General features: G+C 37.9%; 1 protein-coding gene across 1 annotated transcript in view; it reads left to right on the top strand.

The window, feature by feature from the left end:
• Window positions 1–19185, top strand: part of LOC137190683 (semaphorin-4A-like) — a 29120-nt gene extending 9935 nt beyond the window's left edge. Inside the window, exons 3-14 of the mRNA XM_067600206.1 lie at window positions 408–470; window positions 1407–1505; window positions 1598–1688; window positions 3370–3492; window positions 5320–5447; window positions 7431–7612; window positions 8994–9132; window positions 10493–10682; window positions 10797–10912; window positions 13449–13612; window positions 16764–16834; window positions 17099–19185. Of these exons, the coding sequence (XP_067456307.1) occupies window positions 408–470; window positions 1407–1505; window positions 1598–1688; window positions 3370–3492; window positions 5320–5447; window positions 7431–7612; window positions 8994–9132; window positions 10493–10682; window positions 10797–10912; window positions 13449–13612; window positions 16764–16834; window positions 17099–17847 (2115 nt within the window). The 3' untranslated portion in view covers window positions 17848–19185. The remainder of the gene's footprint in view (window positions 1–407; window positions 471–1406; window positions 1506–1597; window positions 1689–3369; window positions 3493–5319; window positions 5448–7430; window positions 7613–8993; window positions 9133–10492; window positions 10683–10796; window positions 10913–13448; window positions 13613–16763; window positions 16835–17098) is intronic.
• The last annotated feature ends 1588 nt before the right edge of the window (window positions 19186–20773 follow it).

Raw genomic sequence — 20773 nt, 5'->3', positions numbered from 1 at the left:
TGTCTGGTAATATGGTGCCTCTACCCAAATTGCTCCATTTTTTATTTAATTTAAGATTATTTTAATTAGAGACAAAATAACAGTTAATATGCCCCACAGTCCAAACATTAAAATATTTTAAAAATTAGTAATAATTTTTACAATTTTATATTTCATATATTTTACAATTTTAGAAAATGTTATTCAATTTTTTTAAATTCTAATTTAATTTTTTTAAATGTAAAATTAAAATGTGACACAAACCATTTACTGATATTTTTATTTCTGTAATTTTATTTTAGTTTTTTTTTCTTTTAATTTAAGTATGTTCATAAATATACTGCTTATAAATCCCCTTTTTATTTTATTTCCCTATAAATAATGTTCAGACTCAGCATGGTGTCTCCATCCTGTCTTGTCTTGTTCAGGTGGAGTGGAGTCCATCAGAGGCAGAAATAAACGCGTGTCAATTTAAAGGGAAGAACGCAACGGTAACCATGGACACACCTCTATCTTCATCTCTTTTAATATGTTCGTTTTGCTCTGTTAACTGCTCTGATGTGAGTGTTGTCTTCTCAGTGAAATGCTACAATGCTAAGCTAAATGTTGCTATTGAGTTTTTGCCTGGCTGTTCTGTCTTTGTGCGTCTGTCATCTCAGTTCCACGAATTGTACAAATGTGGATAAAAGAGCACACCATAAAAGTGAAGAGGGATTGTTGTTTTACTGGGAAAAGCTAAAGTCCTCCCAGAATGAAACCAGTGTTTGTTGTGTTCTTCTCTGTGCAGTTTGTTTTTAAAGGTTCTCTGTGCACACCCAAAACCATATCAGACAAACATTATTATTCAAAGACGACTGTCATTATATATCATAAACAGTGATACTGCATATTTTAAGCCAAACCACGTCAATGTCTAAGCCAAGCCTATGTTCTGCTCTAGTCATTGCGTTTGCACTAATTAAATCGGGTCCATTGAAATAGAACATTTTCGCAGGAGACATTTTGACCAAAGCAGGAAAGCACAGGTGGAATCAATAAGGTTAATGATGGCTGCATTTCATTTAGGTGAGCCAGTTCAATACACCAGAGATCTCATATTGAGCATGCTCACTCTGATATGGCTTACTGGGACAATTAAAGGATTGGAGCCTTCGGGTGCATCCCAATTCCCTTAATTACCTCCATGTTTCCCTCACTTTCTATCTTTTCCTTTCGTTGTAGTCCTTTTCACTGAAGATGGAAGGAGACAGGAAATGAGGGAATGTGTTTTTAGAGAAATGAGATATCCTTATTGTTAACATTATTTACACTTGTGCTTTTCCTGCTCTGACAACTCAAAATGTATGTCAACGTAAAACAGAGGAAGCTCCACAAAACATCCACTACAGCAAAATCTGTCACCTGTCTGTCTGTCTGTCTGTCTGCAGGTCGACTGTCCCAACTTCATTCATGTGTTGCAGCAGATAAACTCAACCCATCTCTACGCCTGTGGCAGTTACGCCTTCAGTCCCCATGATGCCTACATCGTGAGTGCACATAGAAACTGGTTCACATTTTCTCCAATTCAGACGTGCTCTGTTGTACAATTCAGCTTCTGTGTTTCCTTCATCTCCTTCAGGATGTTGAAACCTTCTCCATAATCCAACATGATGGTGCTAAAAATCGCTGCCCATTCAACCCCTTCCAGAGGAACACCGCCATCACTGTCGGTCAGTCAGCTCCATCACAGCTGTAGAGTGGATGACTTCAAATGAAAACTCACTGAGTTATAGATCTCACAAACCATAAGTGTCATTAGGATGAGCCTATGACTCAAGATTCAATACTTTATTGCCATTATAACATAATGTTATTAACTCTAGGACATCACATGACCACTTTATTTTCATACAGTATATCAAACATTGCAGAAAGCAATAAGGTGGCATTCTACCATAGGCAGAGCAGACAGTCATACTGAGCCTGACAGCATCCTGCTACACAACACAAGAGCCACCAAGAGCCTGAACATAAACCCACATTAGCTTTCCTGCTAAAGTCTCCTTATCTAACTTACAAACATGAACACACATCTTGTCCTGCACCTGAGCTTGTTGAACGAGTCACCATACACACATTCACCAGGGAAAGGTGCATTACTAACATCAGCTAGCAGGCTAGATAGCCAATTAGTTGTTCAGCTGCAGCACATTAAACAGCATGTAAACATACCTGCAAATGTCACTTTGGACCTGTTAGATCCTGATTTGGTTCTTACTCTTCAACACCACTACTAACAAGATGCTGTCTGTCCACACGCTGTCTGACTTGAAACTCCAGCAGTTTGTTTATTTTGACTGTTCATACTGTGTAATACCGGTAGGCTGCCAGCTGCTGTCAATCAAAAACAGACACTGATACACCCCCCACCTGATATTTTTATTCATTCTTATAATACAAAACTATTTACAATCACTTAAAAAACATTTTGACATTGTTTCTTTTATTTATTTATTTTTGGTTAAGATGGTAAAAAGGCTGTTTGAATAAATGCTGTTACAGAACCTGACTTTCCTGGTTCTAACATCTTTTTAAGAAGGGGGGAAATTAAAAAGATGACTAGCTGGGTGAGAGAGGTTCTTTCTGTTTTCCTGTTGTTTAATTTCAGTGAGAGCTGGGAGCTTCTGACTAATGATATTTAAAGCAGTCTGCACCACTTTATGCAGCCGTTTCCTGTCTTGACTTGAAGTGTTGCCATAACACACAGTTAGTGCAAAGATGAGGATGCTCTCTATACCAACACGATAAAACTGCACCATACCTTCCTGTGATGTAGAAATTCAGTCTTTACTTCATCTGTTGTAGTCAAGACCTCCCACTTTAAATAGGAGCAGATCGTCACACCCAGGAGTCTGTATTTCTCAACTTGTTGAATTTCTTTATGACAACTGACAGATATTCCACCTGTAGTTCCTTTCTTTTGGAAGCAATCAACTGCAAGTTGTTAGCTACACACCAGTCCACCAGGGATGAGAACTCACTCCTGTAGGACTCTTCATTATCATTAGAAACCAAACCCTCTAATGTAATTTCATCTGCAAACTTAAACAGTCATTATCATTTGTATACAGTGAGTACAGCACAGGGGACACAACACACACCTGAGAGACACCAAATAACTGACCACAGACTTGTGTTATGAACAGTTGATCAGTGTAATAACGAGCATTTTGGGATTTGAATGGAGTTTCTACTGAAGGAAGGAAAACATGGATCTTCAAGTTCAGATTTAACTCTGTCTTTGGTCGGTATCTTGTTCATATGTTACTAAACTGGATCTCAGGTTTGTCACATGTGCTGTTTTAGATGTGTTTTAATACTGTTTTCAGCTGTTCTGTTTATCATGTCCAGATGGGGAACTGTTCACCGCCACAACCACTGACTTCAGAGGAGTCGACCCACAGATTTCTCGTCACTTCAGCAAAGATGGCCGTCCAGATGTCAGCCAAGACTCGTCTGTCAGCTTACTGGATGGTGAGTGCCCACACCATTCAGACAGAAAATGAACTGATAGATGATTAAGTGTTTACTTTATTTCTCTCACTGTTCTGCTTCATCAGTGTGAGATTTTGCTGCTTTTCTTTGTGTTGTTCAGACTGAATAAGCAAAAATAAATAGAACAACATAGTGATGTGGTGAATCAGATAAACAGAAAAGGAAGAAAAAATAAAAGTTTCATGCAAAGAGAGACTGCAGCTCAGAGAATAGAACAAGGCATTAATAATTGCATTGGCCAAACTCCTGCCAACCCAGCAGCTGGCCAATCAGAGCTCTAGTTGCTCTGTTGGTTGGATGCATTTGATTTTTAAGGTGGCACATGGCATACACATCCTGAAATTATAGGGAAATCTTTAAATTAAAGCAACCATGAAATGAAAAGTGTAAAAGTTAAAGCAAGAAGCAAATGAACTATGAGATTAAATATGCAGGCACAGAAAATGGTATAACAAAAAGTTCAGTTTTGAATTTCATCTGTTTGTGTCTTTCTTTTGACTTTATATACAATCACGCTGCCTTGCTGTTCTTTCTGAACACAGAAAAAAGTGACCCCTGCCGACATGATTAAACAGTCTTGTTTTGTTGAAGACCCAGCAGTCTTAATAACTGCTGTTTTTTTAAAGTTAGAACTACTGATTTTAAAAAGTCACACTTACTTATCATATACTGAAAATGAATTTTTGTTACCTCACATACTTTCAGCCAAACTATACTGTAATTAGGTTTCAAAAAGCAACACACTGCACTTCCTGTTTCTCTGTACCCAATGATTCATTTCCTCTTTGTTTCAAAGCATATCTCCGGCTGCACATGTGGTTTTACATGTATTAACATTCCTTGCGGTGGTTTTTATTATGTTGTGCCTGAGAGAGAGTGAAATCTGCAATAGCACCAAATTCACATATGTTCTGTAAACTCCAGGTACAGTTTAAAGTTCCAGTATTCAAAAATCTTATTAATTTGGACTTCAGTGTTTTAAATTTGTGATATATGCAAAATCAAAGAAGGAACCTTGTTACATTTATTTTGGTTTAATATTTTCAACCTGTTTCCAGTGTCTATAAGCAAAGTATTGTCCCACATAGAGACTTGGTTATTTTGGGTGTTCGGAGGACATGCTACCACCTTGATGATGAGAAGTTCGTTAGCCAGAGAACTTATTCTCAAAGACTGAGAGTCAACAACTCCAACTTGTTTCCTAAGATGGGTACAAGAACAAATTTCTGTCATTTTAACACATTTAAATTTCTGTGCATCTGGGAAAAATCACTGGGACCTTTTTGCAACATCTAGAGATGAGATAATGGAGGGTTGACAACTTCAGCCATGCAGAGATGTAGAGATGACCTGGTTCTAGTGTCTTTATTATTGTTGCTTCTTTTATATGTTTGTTTTTGTTTTGTCTTTTTCATGTCAATCAATACTTATTACTCATAAGTTTATTTCATTGCTTTGATGTTACTTCTGTACAGAATGAGTCTTTTTGTTTCAGTGTCTGCTGATGGGATTACATATTCAAAGCTCAAAAAAACAAAAAAACAAAACCACATTCCTGCTTAGAACTTGGTATCAAACCTCAGTACAACCTCAGTTTCTTGGTACATTGATCAGTAACTGAACAGTTACTGAAACCTGGCATAATTTATCATTTCAAAAACTGGTGGTATGATTTAGAATCTGATCAGCAGAAAGGATGTGTGGATCATAGAGTACAACTACTCTCAGATCTCTTTTTCCTACATTGAGACCGCATCGCACAGCACCCTCAGTTTCCTCCTCTGTCATCACTTCCTTGTATTTCAGACCCGACCTTTGTCAGCTCGTCGTTGGACCCAGCAGAGAGGAAACTCTACTTCTTCTTTAGTGAAGTTGGGAAAGAGTTCAGCTTCGTAGAAAAGCTGCAAATTGCACGGGTGGCCCAAGTCTGCAAGGTGACAGAAAACACAGTGAAGACCCCTGACTGCATAATGTGATGGTGAACTATTATGTTTGATTGTATAACCATTGTGTACTTGAAGAGCTCATTTGCAAAAACAGATATATACAGAAGATATATACTCCAGGTAATATCAATGACATTGCAGTTGGCTTGTTTTGATCAGGTAAAAATAATTTTAAAAAATACAGGTAAGTTTATTGAAAAGGTTTTCTTTTCAAATTTAAAGCTTTTTTGGGGGCAAAAGCAGATAACTCCACTTTTCATGTTTCAGAGTCAATCAGTACCATGTAATGGATATAAATTTCTTCTAAGTGCTATGTGTCACACAAAACAAGTAGGTTAAGCACTGAAAATTAAATCAAAAACAGACCATTAATGTGCAATGTTACACATTTATAAGATCATACCTTAGAAAATCCCAGCCAGACTACAAAACCCCAGTGGTGACCAGACAAGCTCATTGCAAAACGGACTCATTGAGACTAAAGTTGACACAGTTTTCAGTCTACAATCACTTCTTTGGAACTGCAGTAACCTGGAAAAATATGAAATATTTTAAGGTATTCCATTTAGTGTTCAGTATAACTCCATACTCCGTGTTACTTATTGTTACTCAGTGCTTCGCAGTACTTACTTTAACTCAGTAATCAGTGTTATTCAGTATCTCACAGTAATCAGTATTTTAGTTTAGTATTTCACAGTTTTTAGTATTTCAGTGTTTAATATTTCAGTACTTTCTGGGTTCAGTATAACTGTTTTACTTCACTGAAGGAGAAAATATCTCAGCCTCTTTAGGTTCATCCCAATTATCCATCTTTAAAGATGACTTTAAGCTGAATATGGCAAGCTGTTTTAAAATTTAAATGAACCACATTCCTATCTGTAATTACATTGTAGATATCCATAACAGCATTTCTCCTACACAAAACTGTAGTCTCACTAGTCAGAATGGTAATTAAAGATGTCCACAATAACATTCTTACAAGTAGAAACTGTATTTCAAGATATCTACAGCTTTGACTATACTTGTCAAAAAGAAATTTAAGATATCTAAAAATCTCTAAAAAGTATAAGTGGCTATTTTAACATTTAATAGCTAGACTAGATACGCATTGCAGATATCTGTAATTCAATTCTTCCTAGTCAAAATGAACATTTTGGATATCCACAAAGTCATTCTCCCTGGGACAAATGACATCACTTTTGCCATTCATGTGTATTGGGCTTTGAATTTCAGATATCCACAATTTGATGTCTAGAATGAACATTCTGGATATCTGCAATAGAATTCCTACCAGAAAAAAACCCTCCCATTTCAGATATCTACAATCCAATTCCAATCCAAGAATGTCATCGTGGATATCTGAAAAGTTCATTTTGACTAGAAAGAGTTGAATTACAGATGTCTGCATTATATATTCAGTCTAGCTATTAAATGTTAAAACAGCTTGCCATAGCCAAAGTTACACCAAAACTCACTTTAAGACAGCGCATCTCTGGCTGAACATAGTCGCCATATTGTATCACCTGACCTGACCTGAATACTGTGTGCTGATTAATTGAATGGATTTATTGGGTTCTGTTCAAGAATAGCACTGGTGTTTAACGTTTTCTGCTGTAAATCATAAACTTGCATTGACAACAGAAAAAGAATGGTTTTATGACAAAACATATTTAGGGTTCAGAATGTGCTATGTGTTAAGAATAACTCATAACAGTCATTTTTTAAAGGATGATGTTTATCAGGTTTTGCAAATGAACTCTTAACTTGTTCCTGAAAATGAAATAGGACATCACAGAGATGTGGACTTAAGTCACATGACTCGAATTTCAGTCAGACTTGAGTTATGAGTCTGATGACTTTAGACTCGACTTGACAAATCCAAAAAGACTTTCAACTCAACTTTAAAGCAGGCCTCATGAAACAGAGACTGAATAGAGGGATTCTTAACAGTCTGTTGTCTCTTTTTTACAGGATGATGTTGGAGGACAGAGGACTCTGCAGAGGAAGTGGACGTCCTTTGCCAAAGCCCCTCTGCTCTGTCAGTCTCCTAAACAGCTTCCCTTCAACATCCTCCAGGACATGTTCACCCTCCAGCCACCAGAGACCAGCAACACCTTAGACACTCTGTTCTACGGCGTCTTCACCTCCCAGTGGTAAGAAGACAAGAATAAAAACTCCATCCAGAGGAATTCAAGAATAAAAGTTATGCAGCAAAGAACCAAAAGCCAAGTTGTTTGGATAATTTTGTCTTTCGGTCCCACGTCTTGTTCCAGAAAGGATATCTCAACTTCTACTGACCAGACTTCTATGAAAAGACAATGTGCTCATTTGATTTTATTATTCTTGTGTATAAGTGGAACTTTTGGTCTGATGGTGGCACTATAAAAGGGGTTAAGTATGTTGTCTAATCTTACAGATACTGTATGTGTCATGTAGATGTTGAAATGGCTTACTCTCAACCAACTTACCACCAACTTTGGCGCTGCTGCCAGCAGGCTAGTCAAGTTTATTTATACAACTAAAATCACACATTTGTCCATATGTACGTGGAACATTGGTGCAGGAAGTGTCTTTTCCCTTACATTACAGACAGAGTGAAACACATATATGTATTTATTCACACTGACCTCTTTGACAGCTGCTGGTGATGTGACTGACTTTTTCAGACATTTTCTCTCAGCTTCTCTTCTGCTGAGCTGCAAACACTGTTTCTGTATTTTAGCCACAACTCTGCTTTCAGGACCTCAGAGGAAATGTCTGGAAAACATTTGCTCATCATTTCTCTCAGCAGATAAACTCAGACTGACCTATATTCATGTCTTATCAGACACAGAGGCTGAGCAGATCCAAGAGGTCAAAACACTCAAAGAGTCGCAGACTGCAAAAATACTCCAGATATCAAATCTGCAACAAAGAAAAACACTTTGAAGTTTCCTTTGAGAATCTTGAGTAGTAAAAGCTGAAAAACATCACCAAACTTACACACAACTACCACAATCCCTCCGTTTGTCCCTCATCTCTTACAGCATCGCTGTGTTCAGTATGGAGAGTGGGAATAGTTACAGTGACCCATTTCCACGTACATGTGAACACATCAGTACTGTATTAAGGAAAAGCAACATAGTAGGGAATTGTCTTTGGGGAGGTATAGTGCAGGAGAACTACAATATATAAAAACAAAATTACAATATTAAGAAAAAGTACATAACATACAATATTAAGTAAATATTTAATGTGATAGTTTAGAGTTACTTGGAAAATTTGTTATGAAATTACAGCAAACAGGTTAAATAACACTAATATATTTTACCCATTCTGTTTATTTTCATCTTAATTTATTGTAAGGTATCTTATTCTGTTTCATTCTTTGTACTTTAAGTGGTCTAATTTTATACAGTTTATATTTATGTTTAATTGTGATATTTCCACGTAAGGCACTTTGTAAGTCTTATTGAAAAGTGTTTTAAGGAAAGTATTGTTCTTATTATGAATATCATCAGTAATAACAGGAGTGTTTTCTCTGGTGTTGTTCAGGTCCTTGAGTCCAGAGTCAGCTGTGTGCGTCTTTAAGCTGCAGGACTTAAAGACGGTGTTCACTGGGAGCTACAGGACCTTCAACATGCAGACCTACCAGTGGAGTCCACTGCAGGGAAAACACTCCTATCTGGGACAGGTGGGGAGGTCATTTTCTAGGGGTGTGCCCGAATACAAATATGTTATTTGGCAAAGCACAAATAGTGTTTTTTTTTTACGAGCATTTATTACGTACAAATATTTTAAAAATTATTTGCTTTCAGGAGGAAAAAAAACATGTCAAATACCAGCGCGCAGGTCGGTTACATTGCTATCTCAGTGTCTCTCCTCTGCTCCGCTGTTACGTCTATCAGCAGTTCTCAACGAGGGGAGTCACATCCACCTGCTACATGACGCACATTTCCTTATTTGGACATCACTCCCAGATTTGGGGGTGTTCCCCAGAGATAAAGCTGAACTACTGACACAAACGAAGTGCTCCCAATGGACTCTCCATAACCTGTTGTTCCCTTTCACCTTTCCACAAAGTTAGGTTGTAAAAAATAGGCAGTAAATGAAAAGTGCAAAGCAAGAATCACCTTTGAAGTTCTTCTACACGTTACACACTGTGCTGTCTCGGTGTTATGGGTGTACAAATAAGTAGAGGTCTGTCTGCACACCAGTGATGCATTTGGTTCAAATACAAAAGCAAATATAAATAATTTTGCTGCCTCAACAAATATAGGTACAAATACAAATACTAGGCTCTCTGCACATCCCTATCATCTTCAAACTGTATGTCGGGTCTAATGCAGAATAAGTTGATACATGGTGCCATGTTGCACCAATATGGACTTTGTCTTAAATCAGGTTTAACTTTTAAACCAGTTGTGTGAACTTTAAATTGATATCAAAGTTGCATTGATAGTTTGATTGCATCAAAATACTGTGAAATTAAATTTAAGACCGTAATGATTATAGTATTTATAGTAATAAATGTTTTCTATATTGCACATTTCATGCACAAAATGCAGCTCAGTGTTAGTAAGAATAAGGGAAGAACAGACAGTTTAAACAACTTAAAATATTAAAATACATTTAAAAAGAAGAAGAAAGTCAAATAAGCGGGAAGAATTAAGATAAAACAAAATGTAAAAAAATGGCATAAACAATTAACGTAGCAAACAACTCTCTTCAACACTGAGATAACACGTTATGTAAACATAGTGCAACCTTTTGTATTGTTAAATAACTCATTTCGCATCAACACATTGCTAAAAACATACTATTTCATTAAAGATATAAACACATACATAAGATACATACAAATATCACGTAAAATAAAATAGTTATATGCACCTGTTATTATAGAACAAAAGGTAACGGAGTCCCTCAGGGTTTCATTCTGGGCCCAGTGCTGTTCTGACTGTGACTGGTTTTCACTCTGAGCCTGAGTTAAATAACTGGTTTAACAGTAACAGATGTTCCTGTGTGATTCTCTCTCTATGTTCTGCTCACAGTGTGGACTAGATAAGGATTCAGATTCTAGTTTAGCAGAGGTGAAGAGGAGTTTCCTGACCAGCAACAGTGTGAAACCATTCGGAGATGGTCCGATTGTTGTTAATTCAGAGCAGAGCTACAGTCGTGTGGCTGCAATGAGGACACAAGCAGCCAATGGCAAAGAGTACACCATCCTTTTCCTTCTTACAGGTGAGATGTCACACATTAAACTACACTGATGATGATAATAGGAACAGAAATGTCACCTGAAAATCTGTATTCTGCATTAAAAATTGTTCACAATCTCTTTTGCCTGATGTCCAGAGTCTGGATTCCTCCACAAAGTGGTTTTGTTTGAACAGGGTGCACAGGTCATTGAGGAGATTCAGGTCTTCACACAACCTCAGCTGGTCAAAAGCATGGTCCTCTCCTCCTCCAAGGTAAACCTCACACCTTCTTGAGAGGTTGAAATATTTTACAAAAAAGGCAAAATTACTGAATGTCAGGTGGTTTTGAGGTTGCTCGAGGTGCCTATCTGATACTTAACAAATTTTATTTTAGGGTTGGGTCATATGGCAATATCTACAATGAGATTAAATCAATTTTTCAACAGGTAGAGATTTATATTGAAGTATTGATCCCTGTAATACTGTCTGGTTGGATTGTGAGCTGTTTTCATTTCTTCAACATTTCTTCAAAACCATGACAAAAAATGTTTGTTAACAACATGAGAAAAAAATAATAAGATTTCCAGAGGAAAAATCCCAACTGGCCTTATTTCTCAGGCATCAATTGCTGCTACCAAAAAGAACTATGTATGACACAAATCAACTGGGAGGAACTGTAATATTCAGGTTATATACATTTGTCTCACATAAAGTCTTGTGTTTGGGGTCTGATAAAGTCAGTCCACCTTGACTATATATTGGTAAATTTGTCTTGGTGTACTCTGAGGGAATATGTCAGTTTCTCCATTGTATATATTTCATGAACAAGATCTATCCAGTCCTCAATCAGGGGAGCTTGGGGGTTTAGCCATTACAAGTCAAAGCTTTTTTACATAAGTGAAGAATTATGTTGTCTTCAGAGTTTATCTCATGTGGAATATTGCATGGGTATTGAACATCAAATCTAAAAGGCATAGTGGTTCTGAATACCTCCTCTAAAGTCTGGTGGATATTCTTCCTTTAGGCAGCCAGGACATGGCAGGACCAAAATATATAATAATGATTTGCATTGTTGGCCTGACAATGCCTCCAACAATCCAAATGAATAGTTCTGTGTTGCTTCTGCTGAGGAGTAATGAAGAATCAAACCAAACGCTTCCAACAAAATTCCCTCCAAATAAAGGAACTTGTATTTTTCCACTGTATTTGACAGCAGAAGAACTAAATCTTCCATTCTAACTGTCAGTTGCAGGTTATAACATGTGGTATTGTGGCTCAGTGGTTAGCAATGTTACCTCAGTAACACCTGCTCTACACCAGTCACGCAGCTGCAGCAGCTCACACTGGATCTGTTCAGTCACAGTACTTCTGTCAATCAGAGGAGTCTGGACAGTGCTCCCTTACCTCCTCACAATCAATGCAGGTCAGAAAAGACAGTTGAGGTCTAAAAACATGCTTCAGTTAACGGCGGTGAAGTGCGAGTGGTTATGTGGCTGGTGTGGACAGCAGGTGACTGACAACATGGCTGAAATCTGTCTCATGTAGATGATTGTAAAAAGGTTCTGGACCCAGTTCCACAGAAGTTATTTGTGAGAACACACAGATAATGGCAGCACAATGATTGTTGCTTGCTAATAGTCTGATAAATTTAGGAGTCCTACATGAACCTTGAATCCTCAAGCATGGGTCACAAGTAAAGCATTTGTTTTAATAAGTGAAATGTGTGAAAATGACTGAGAGGGAAGGATCTCATGTTGAGAATCACAGCTTGCATGCTAATGTGGTGAAACAGACCCACAGGTTTAAACTTCCTCCTGAGTTGTTGTGTGAGAGCCTCTCTTTATTTATTATTATTTCACCATTTTTTGGCATCTAACTAGTCCTACAGGATTTGTCGTATCAACTTTGTTTCAATGTCAAAATGTACATCTCCATAAGGAGATGTGTGCTATCACTTTTCTCATTCCTAACGTATTCCAGTGACTTAATTTAATTTTTGAAAATATTAAAATTTATAATGGAAGGTTTATGGGAGCAATGTTTGAAAGCTCATATCTCAAAGACTAGGTGGCCCATTTGGAAATACATATTGTACATATTAACATATTGTAAAACAGGACCTATAGCGCCACCATGTGGTCAGTTATTACATGTTCTTTAGAAATTGCAGAATTTTCTAGTTAAAATTGTTCTCACATTATTCTGAATTTCCTCATATTTCCTTATAGATTTATTTTTGGTAAATTGGGGAAAATACAGGAGTCCAAATCTAGCTCTGTTCCTACGATGAATGAAAGGTGACCTTGTTAAAATAAGAAATTAAATTCAGTAAATGTAACTTGAAATATGTAACTTGAGTTTTGACCTGTTTGATCACCGGTGTTTCTGTCTTTCTACTTTGTAACATCAGAATTAGCTGTTTCCTTATGCAGTTTTTCAACATCTTTACCCATTCCTATATTGATGTCAGAGAAGTACGAGAGAAGAACGCTGAAAAAAAGGAAACATATAACAGTGTATCATCTGCATAGCAGTTGACATTGTTATGTTGGACAATATCATGTAGTGGGAGTATGCATGAAGGAAAACAGAATTGGGCCAAAAAATCTTTCATGATGTCAGAGCTACATAACCACCAAACTGGCAAAAACTGCCTTTCCACCTAGATGGAAATTAAATTATATGTGATATATAGCTATATATTAAATGATTATCTGAAAGTTAGATGTAATAGATCAGGTCAAGTTGGGTTGGATAAAAGTTTTGAATGTAAGAACAGAACACAGCTCAGTGTTTTCTGGTGTTGTAGGGAGTTCTTTATGTGGGGACATCGGAGGGCGTGACCGCTGTTCCTGTGGCCAAATGCTCCATCTACAGAAGCTGTACCCAGTGTGTCCTGGCCAGAGATCCTCTCTGTGGATGGAGCCGGACCAGGAGGGTCTGCACCGGTCTGGACAGCAGTCCTGAAAACATGTAAGTGACCATGTGACAACCTGAATTTCAGCACTTGTATACACCCACATAAACACCCATCATTCACAGCATATTCACTGATTCATTCCTGGTTTATGTCAAAATTCAACCTCTTCATTTTATCCATCATTCATTTTTTGAGGAGAGCAGGAGAGTAAAGAAGACAGATATTGTGAGGAGCAACACACTCACTAGTTTTGTGGACTGTTCTTTAGGGACTGTGAGACTTTGGGGGGGTTGTATGAAGGTGTTTAAATATATTAATTATTTTTGCTCTGACATTTTGTGTTTGTGTTTGTTGTTCTTGTTGGGTTCATGGGTTATGGTCATGAGTAATGTAGAAGTTATAGTTAAAAAATGAATAACAAAGGAACTAACAATACAGCTTCTGTGCTCCCGAGTCCTGACTGACAGAAAAAAACACGGTGCAGGCACAAAACATACCAGCAATTGAAATACATTAGTTTGAAAGTGGTGCTGAGTATCACAAAAAAAATGAAAATTTCGTATCCATGTACATGACTATTGATTAAATTTGTGACTATTTCACAAACTGCCGTGAGACTGGGTTGGAAATATTCAGCTACATTTTTTTGATGACTTTGCAGAATTGCTTTCCATTACTATAACTGACTTTGACCATGTAATTATTACTGGTGATTTTAATATTCATGTTGACAACCAAAATGATAGGAATGCTCAAGAATTTCCTTTATTCTTGAAAAGTTTGGACTCTCTCAGCATGTAAAAGAGCCTACTCACAACAGAGACCATATACTGGATCTGATTATCTCCAAAGGTCTTAATATCTTCAATTTCATGGTACTTGATGCTGCCTTATCAGATAATTTCTGTGTTTGGTTTGATATGACTGTCACAGTGGAAACTTGCATTAAGACTGAAACAACAATATATCAGTGAATACAGTAGCATAGGATTTTCTCAGGCAATCTCCATGATACCCCCCTCTTTTTCAACATCAGTGGATGACCTTCTGGACAATTTTAACTCAAAAATCTCAAATGTCATTGAGGGAATTCGACCAATTAGAGTCAAAGTCACCTCTGGTAAGAGGAAGGCACCATGGAGGATCACCCCACAGACCAAACTTCATGTGTTGAATGTGTTGAAAAACAGTGTAAATGGTGAAAAACTAAACTCCTAATTCACTATGATCTCTACAAAGAAAGTCTCACAATTACTATTTAGAGATAAAAAATGCAAGACAGTTATTCTTATCTTAGAATATTGATTCAAGGAATAATAATACATGCGCACTGTTTGCCACTATGGATAAACTCACAAACCCACAAGTACCGATGCCTCCTGAATTCCATTCTCATTGTGTCATATGATGACTTTGCTTTTTTTCTCAAAGGAAACATTATGACAAAAGATTACAAAAGATTAAGCAAACTATCAGTGCTTCTTAACTTAATTTAAATAACACACCTCAGCAATCGACTGGAACTAATGTAGTAAAAATGATTATGACATAAACCTCACAACTTTTGAAGAAATTGTTTTAAATCTCAAACCCTCCTAATGCTGCCTTGATTCTCTGCCTACGGATGGGCGAGCTCTGTCATCTTGGAGGATAGAGTTCGGTCCCAGACTGTGGAGATATGGGATTGCCACTGGTTGCAGAATCTCATCTCGATATCTCTCTGCATTGAGATTGCCTCCAATGATGACGAGCCTCGTTTTTCCAGTGAGGGAGATGCCACCCCACACCATCACACTGCCTCCACCAAAAGATGTTACTCTATCGGTGCAGCAATCAGCATAGCGTAGGCAGAATCTGGACTCATCGCTGAACATAACGTTCCTCCACATGTTCAGGTTCCAGTGCACGTGTTGCCGACACCAGTGCAGTCATGGCAGGCCTCCTGGCAGCCCTATGAGACCGCAGATTGGCTGCGTGCAGTCTGTTCCGGATTGTCTGGGCAGAGAGCCATCGGCCATATCGTCCTGCAGACCTTGATTGCAAATCTGTAGAAGACAGCCTACGGTACCTCAGTGCTGACAGAGTGAGGAAATGGTCTTCTTGGGGTGTCGTCTTCTTGGGATGCCCACTTCGCAGCCTGTCTCTGACATCCCTCCTTATATGGAACTTGGCCTTCACTTTGGAGATGGTACTAGGGCTCACTCCAAATAATGCCACAACTTGGTTTTGTGGAACACCAGCTTGAAGTTGCCCTATCGCACGGGCCCAATCCAGATCAGTCAAACCTGACATGCTGAAATTTTCAGTTCAGTCATTGTTTTCTGGGCCAGTGAAGAAAGACTGTCTGTGACTAGTCTGTGCTCACCTTAACAGTCTGATCTTGAGGAGTAAAAATCAAGCTAGAAACATCAGTGTCATATCAATGTCAGTAATCACATTAAATTAATAACAAAATCAGCCTTCTACTACCTTAAAAATATCACAAGGATCAGAGATTTGATGTCAAAACATGATCTGGAGAAACTTGTACATCCTTTTATCTCTAGCAGGCTGAACTACTGAGAAGAGAGAAGATTTGGCAAAAAAGCTTGGCATATCACTCCTGTTCTCACATCACCACATTGGTTACCAGTTGCTTGCTTGCTTTCATTGTTCTATATGATTTTTTGCATGTGTACTCTGTAAAGTACTTTGAGTTGCCTTTAGGTATGAAATGTTATATAAAAATTAATTTCCCTTGCCTTGCCATATAATATACTTACAGTATACTTACAAGAATCAGCTTTATTTTAAGGTGGCTGCTTTATTTGTCTCCATGCAGATTTTACATAAAAAGACCTTTCAAGAAATGTGTCTGGAAATAGCTAATTAGTATAAATGTAGTTCAACTGGTTCTGGATCACAAGAAGACTGTCCTGCTTTCAGGTCCTTGAATTTAGATGGTACTTGACTTTAGAAAAATATTGACACAAACTGTATTGAAAGCAGGTGAAAAGACTCACCCAGTTGGCAGATGTTTAACTTTTTGTAAGGAAAGATTCAAATTGACCTTCAGAAACTGACTAAAATAAGAACATGAACAAATGGATGGAGATTTTTTGGTGTGTGATAGTGCTGGAATAAGCCTCAAGTAATTATCTATAATAAAATAATATTGCTATTGGCCCTGCATGCTGACTGACAAGTGGTTGATTTGCTCCTCAGGACTCAAGTCCTGGAAAACAGCAATGTGGAAGAGGAATGTGATGGACAAACAGAGGCCAGTGTGAACACAGGTAACACCTTCATCTAAAGATATGAAATCTGCTGACAGATGTGAAGAGTTTACAGGATGTTAGAGATAATCTTCAAAATGTTAAGAAGCTATTTTAGAAACCGGATTTTAAGTTTCACTAACATTTCATAGATTTCACCTTTAAGTCCTCTTATTTTCCTTTACCATCAATCCTCTGACCTTTAATAAAAATGGAAAACAGTGAGTCTAACTCAGCACATCACTATCTTTCACTTCTACTGATCTTAATATTTGTGTCCTACAGACATCAACATTCATTTGAATGAAGTGGTGAGGCTTAATTGTCTGAAACCTTCCAACCTGGCCACCCTCAACTGGACTTCCCCTCAATTCAAAATCCTTCCAAAGGAGCTCTTCATCCAATCAGCTGACGGCAACCTGACCTTCCATGCCAGAACCAACACCTTTGGAACCTACCACTGCGAAGCATGGGAAGATGGGCACAAGGAAGTAGTCAAAAGCTATGACGTCCGACAGATTGTTTCTCCACGTTCCATGAACCCTGCTTCAGAGGTCGACCATGTGTTTGACACCACAGAGGAGTCCTATGACATACCATTGACCTCTATGATACCACCTTCAGGAGACCCAGGGGACTACCCATTAAAGAACAAAGGTGGTGAACCTGTCATTACTGAAGACAAAGCCAAAACTAACAAAGCAGAGCCTAAATTCAAAAACACCCCTCATGGTGATGGTTTGGGCTCCATATCGACCCCCGGAAAAGATGCTCACTCCGGGAAGGAACCACTCAACACTCCAAAAGAGAAGAGTTACCACAGCGAGCTGGTTGTTGTTTCCCTCATGCTGGCAACCTGCATCTGTATCCTGATTCTAGCTGGGCTCCACATGTGGCGCCAAAGGAAGACGGACCCTAAACTGGATGGTCACGTCAGTCTGGAGGATGGCAGCAAGTTGAATAAATCCATGGAGAGTGTTCCCTCTCTGAGCTCGCCAGAGGATGCTGGACCTGAGCTGAAGGTGGCGGAGTAACACTGTTTAATGAAGGACATCTTAATTCAAACTTTGCTGGTTCAGCTAAAGCATTTGCCTTCAAGAGCTTGTATCATAATTAGAACCTGACCGAGATGGGATTTTTGAGAACAATACTGATACAGATTTCAAAGGGGAAAAATTCACTGATTACTGATATGGCAGTTGATATTGTGAATTTTTCAGCTGGAAAGAAAATAGATCTATTCTATGTGGATTATGCACTGATTATGCACCAATATGACTATGCAAAGGTACTCAGAAGGCTGCTTTCTTAAACAAATTGGTGATGTTCTTTTGACTGGATTTGCTAGATCCCTGGCTTGTCTTTCCTTTGCATGTATTGTGGATAACTATAATACCATCTTTGGAGAAATAGTCCCACACCTTTGCTGTCACTTTTCAGTCATCTGTAGGTGATAGAGGAAAGAACAATTTTTAGATGGACATTTTTAAGTGTAGAGATAACAGCTAATTTTAACTGATCATATATTTTACATATAAAATATTGATCTGAGAAGTAACTACTTACTATAGCTGTGAAATAAATGTAGTGGAGTAAAAAGTAAAATATTTCCTCTGAAATGTAGTGGAGTGGAAGTATAAAGTAGCTTAAAAAGCCATGGAAATACAGGTAAGTACAAGTACCTCTAAAGTGTACTTAAATACAGTCCTTGAGTAAATGTACTTAGTTACATTCCATCACTGCTCTCTATTAAACCACGTATTCTCTACTCTGTCCAGCTATCTATGAGCTTCATGCTGCAGCTTTGTTCTGATTCTAAACCATTACGTCAATGGATTGAACTCTAATCAGAAATGCTTTTTTTCTTGCTTATCAAATGTCATCTTTAGCAATAATTATCGTTAATTGTTAAATATTTTTAATGTATAACATTATCGGTTACAAACAGCAAGTCATGGTTCACTGCTGCTGAGTCAAGAGATGAACAGCTGCAGCAGTGTTACATCATATTCTGCTACATATGCTATAACTTTCAACCCCTGAAAACCAGAAAACCAGACTCTTAAAGTTTAACTTTTGTAAATGCAATTACTGTAATTGTTTGGTTGGAGGGCATACCTTACCTGATGCATTCCTTTGAATTTGCTACAATACTGACTCTACTGACAAACTATAACTCAGCAGGCTTACTTACTTACACCACCGTGTGCTCAGCTGTGATGCATACTCTGCCTTGTATGCTGCAGACAGTGCAGAGAGTATTGTAAATAATGGAGTCAGAGCATGCTCTGCTGGACAAACTATGTGATGACAACAGTTCTAAATCATAGTTTTCTACATTATATGTTCTGTTAAAAAATCTTTCATGTTGGCGCATATCGGAAAACATATATGCTGATACCAATATATCTGTGATAGGCCCCTATTGGTCAATAATATTGGCCAGCAGATAAATTGGTCGGGCTATAGTCATGATATTGAAAGGAACTGTACAAGAAATACCCCAAGGAAATTTATTATTTTTTGAGTACCTTGTTGTATTTGTCTGTGTGTGTGTGTGTGTGTGTGTGTGTGTGTGTGTGTGTGTGATGTTGTTGTGCTGTTCTGCTTATATCTTTCTGGAAATTCAGTAAAAACTTAAATGGGGAAAAAAGAAAGGAACTGTCTAAAGTTTTAGTGAAGTACTCCTGTTAATTGTCAGCTGAGAAGACAGAAATTAGTTTAATCTCTGTGCATCCAGTACAGACATATTTCCAGGATCTATTTAGCCTAGCTTATCACAGACCAGAAATAGGGACAACTGTAAGCCTAGCTTGATTAAAAGTGAAAAAAATCATTGACAACTCCAAATCATTTTCTAGCACTTGATTTTATGCCATCCAACAGTACAGTAACCACTTGTGTAGTATTAGCTCAGACTAAGTGTTTGAAAGTTCAGTTAAAAGCAGAAACTTTTGTCTTCCTGGTGGCCTTTGGGTTTAATATGGTCAATGGTACAACATGTAATTGCAATGTCTGTCTGGCAGCCTCTGTGATCCCCCTTCTGCCTCCCTCTGTTTCCTGTCACTTCTATGAATAAAAGGTTAAAAAAACAACAACAGCTTTTTTGGTTCTTGTTACAACTCTGGCAGCCACATTCTGGATCAACTGAAGCTGTCTGATTGATTTCTTAGACAGACCTAAACCCTCTGTTGCTGTAGTCCAGTCAGCTAGAGATTAAATCATGTACAAGTTTCTTTAGATCATTTTGTGACATCAAGTCTCTGATGTTTGTGATATTTTGAAGATGGTAGGTGGCTGATTTTGTTATTGAGTTAATGTGAGCACTGAAATGCAGGTCTGACTCAAGGATAACATTGAGGTTACTAACATGAGTTTTACTTTTCAATAACAGACTATTAAGGTTAACACAGACCTTACATCTTTCTTCTTTTGCACCAGAAACAATGACTTCTGTTTCATCTTCATTTAATTGGGGGAAATTGTGGTGCATCCAGGTACTGATTTGTTTGATGCACTGTCTCAGGGAGTCTATTGAACTATAATTCTTTGGTGACACAGCTATATATATCTGTGTATCATCTACATACACGTGAAACCATAACATTTCTGATGATATTGGCTGAAGGGAACATGTTAAGGTGAAATAACAGAGGTCCCAGAATCAACCCTCCACATATTGCTGGGAGGTGCTCTGAAGCTACCGATTGATACAAAATAGTCTTAGACTGAAGGTAGGACTTGAACCGGCTCAAAACTATGTCTGAGAGACCAAAACAATGCTTAAGTCTATCTATTAGTACATGGTGACCAATAGTGTCAAATGCAGCAGTGAGGTCTAGGACAAGGATAGACTTAACCAGCGTCAGTGTCGAGATTAATGTCATTTAACACCTTGATATATGCAGTCTTAGTACTGTGGTGGGACCTGAATCCAGACTGGAAGGTGTCAAGATAGTT

The sequence above is a fragment of the Thunnus thynnus genome, chromosome 10 (genome assembly GCF_963924715.1).
Source record: "Thunnus thynnus chromosome 10, fThuThy2.1, whole genome shotgun sequence".
NCBI classification, from domain to species: Eukaryota; Metazoa; Chordata; class Actinopteri; order Scombriformes; family Scombridae; genus Thunnus; species Thunnus thynnus.
The sequence above is the reverse complement of the archived record's forward strand: the minus strand, read 5'-3'. Positions and strand labels throughout refer to the sequence as shown.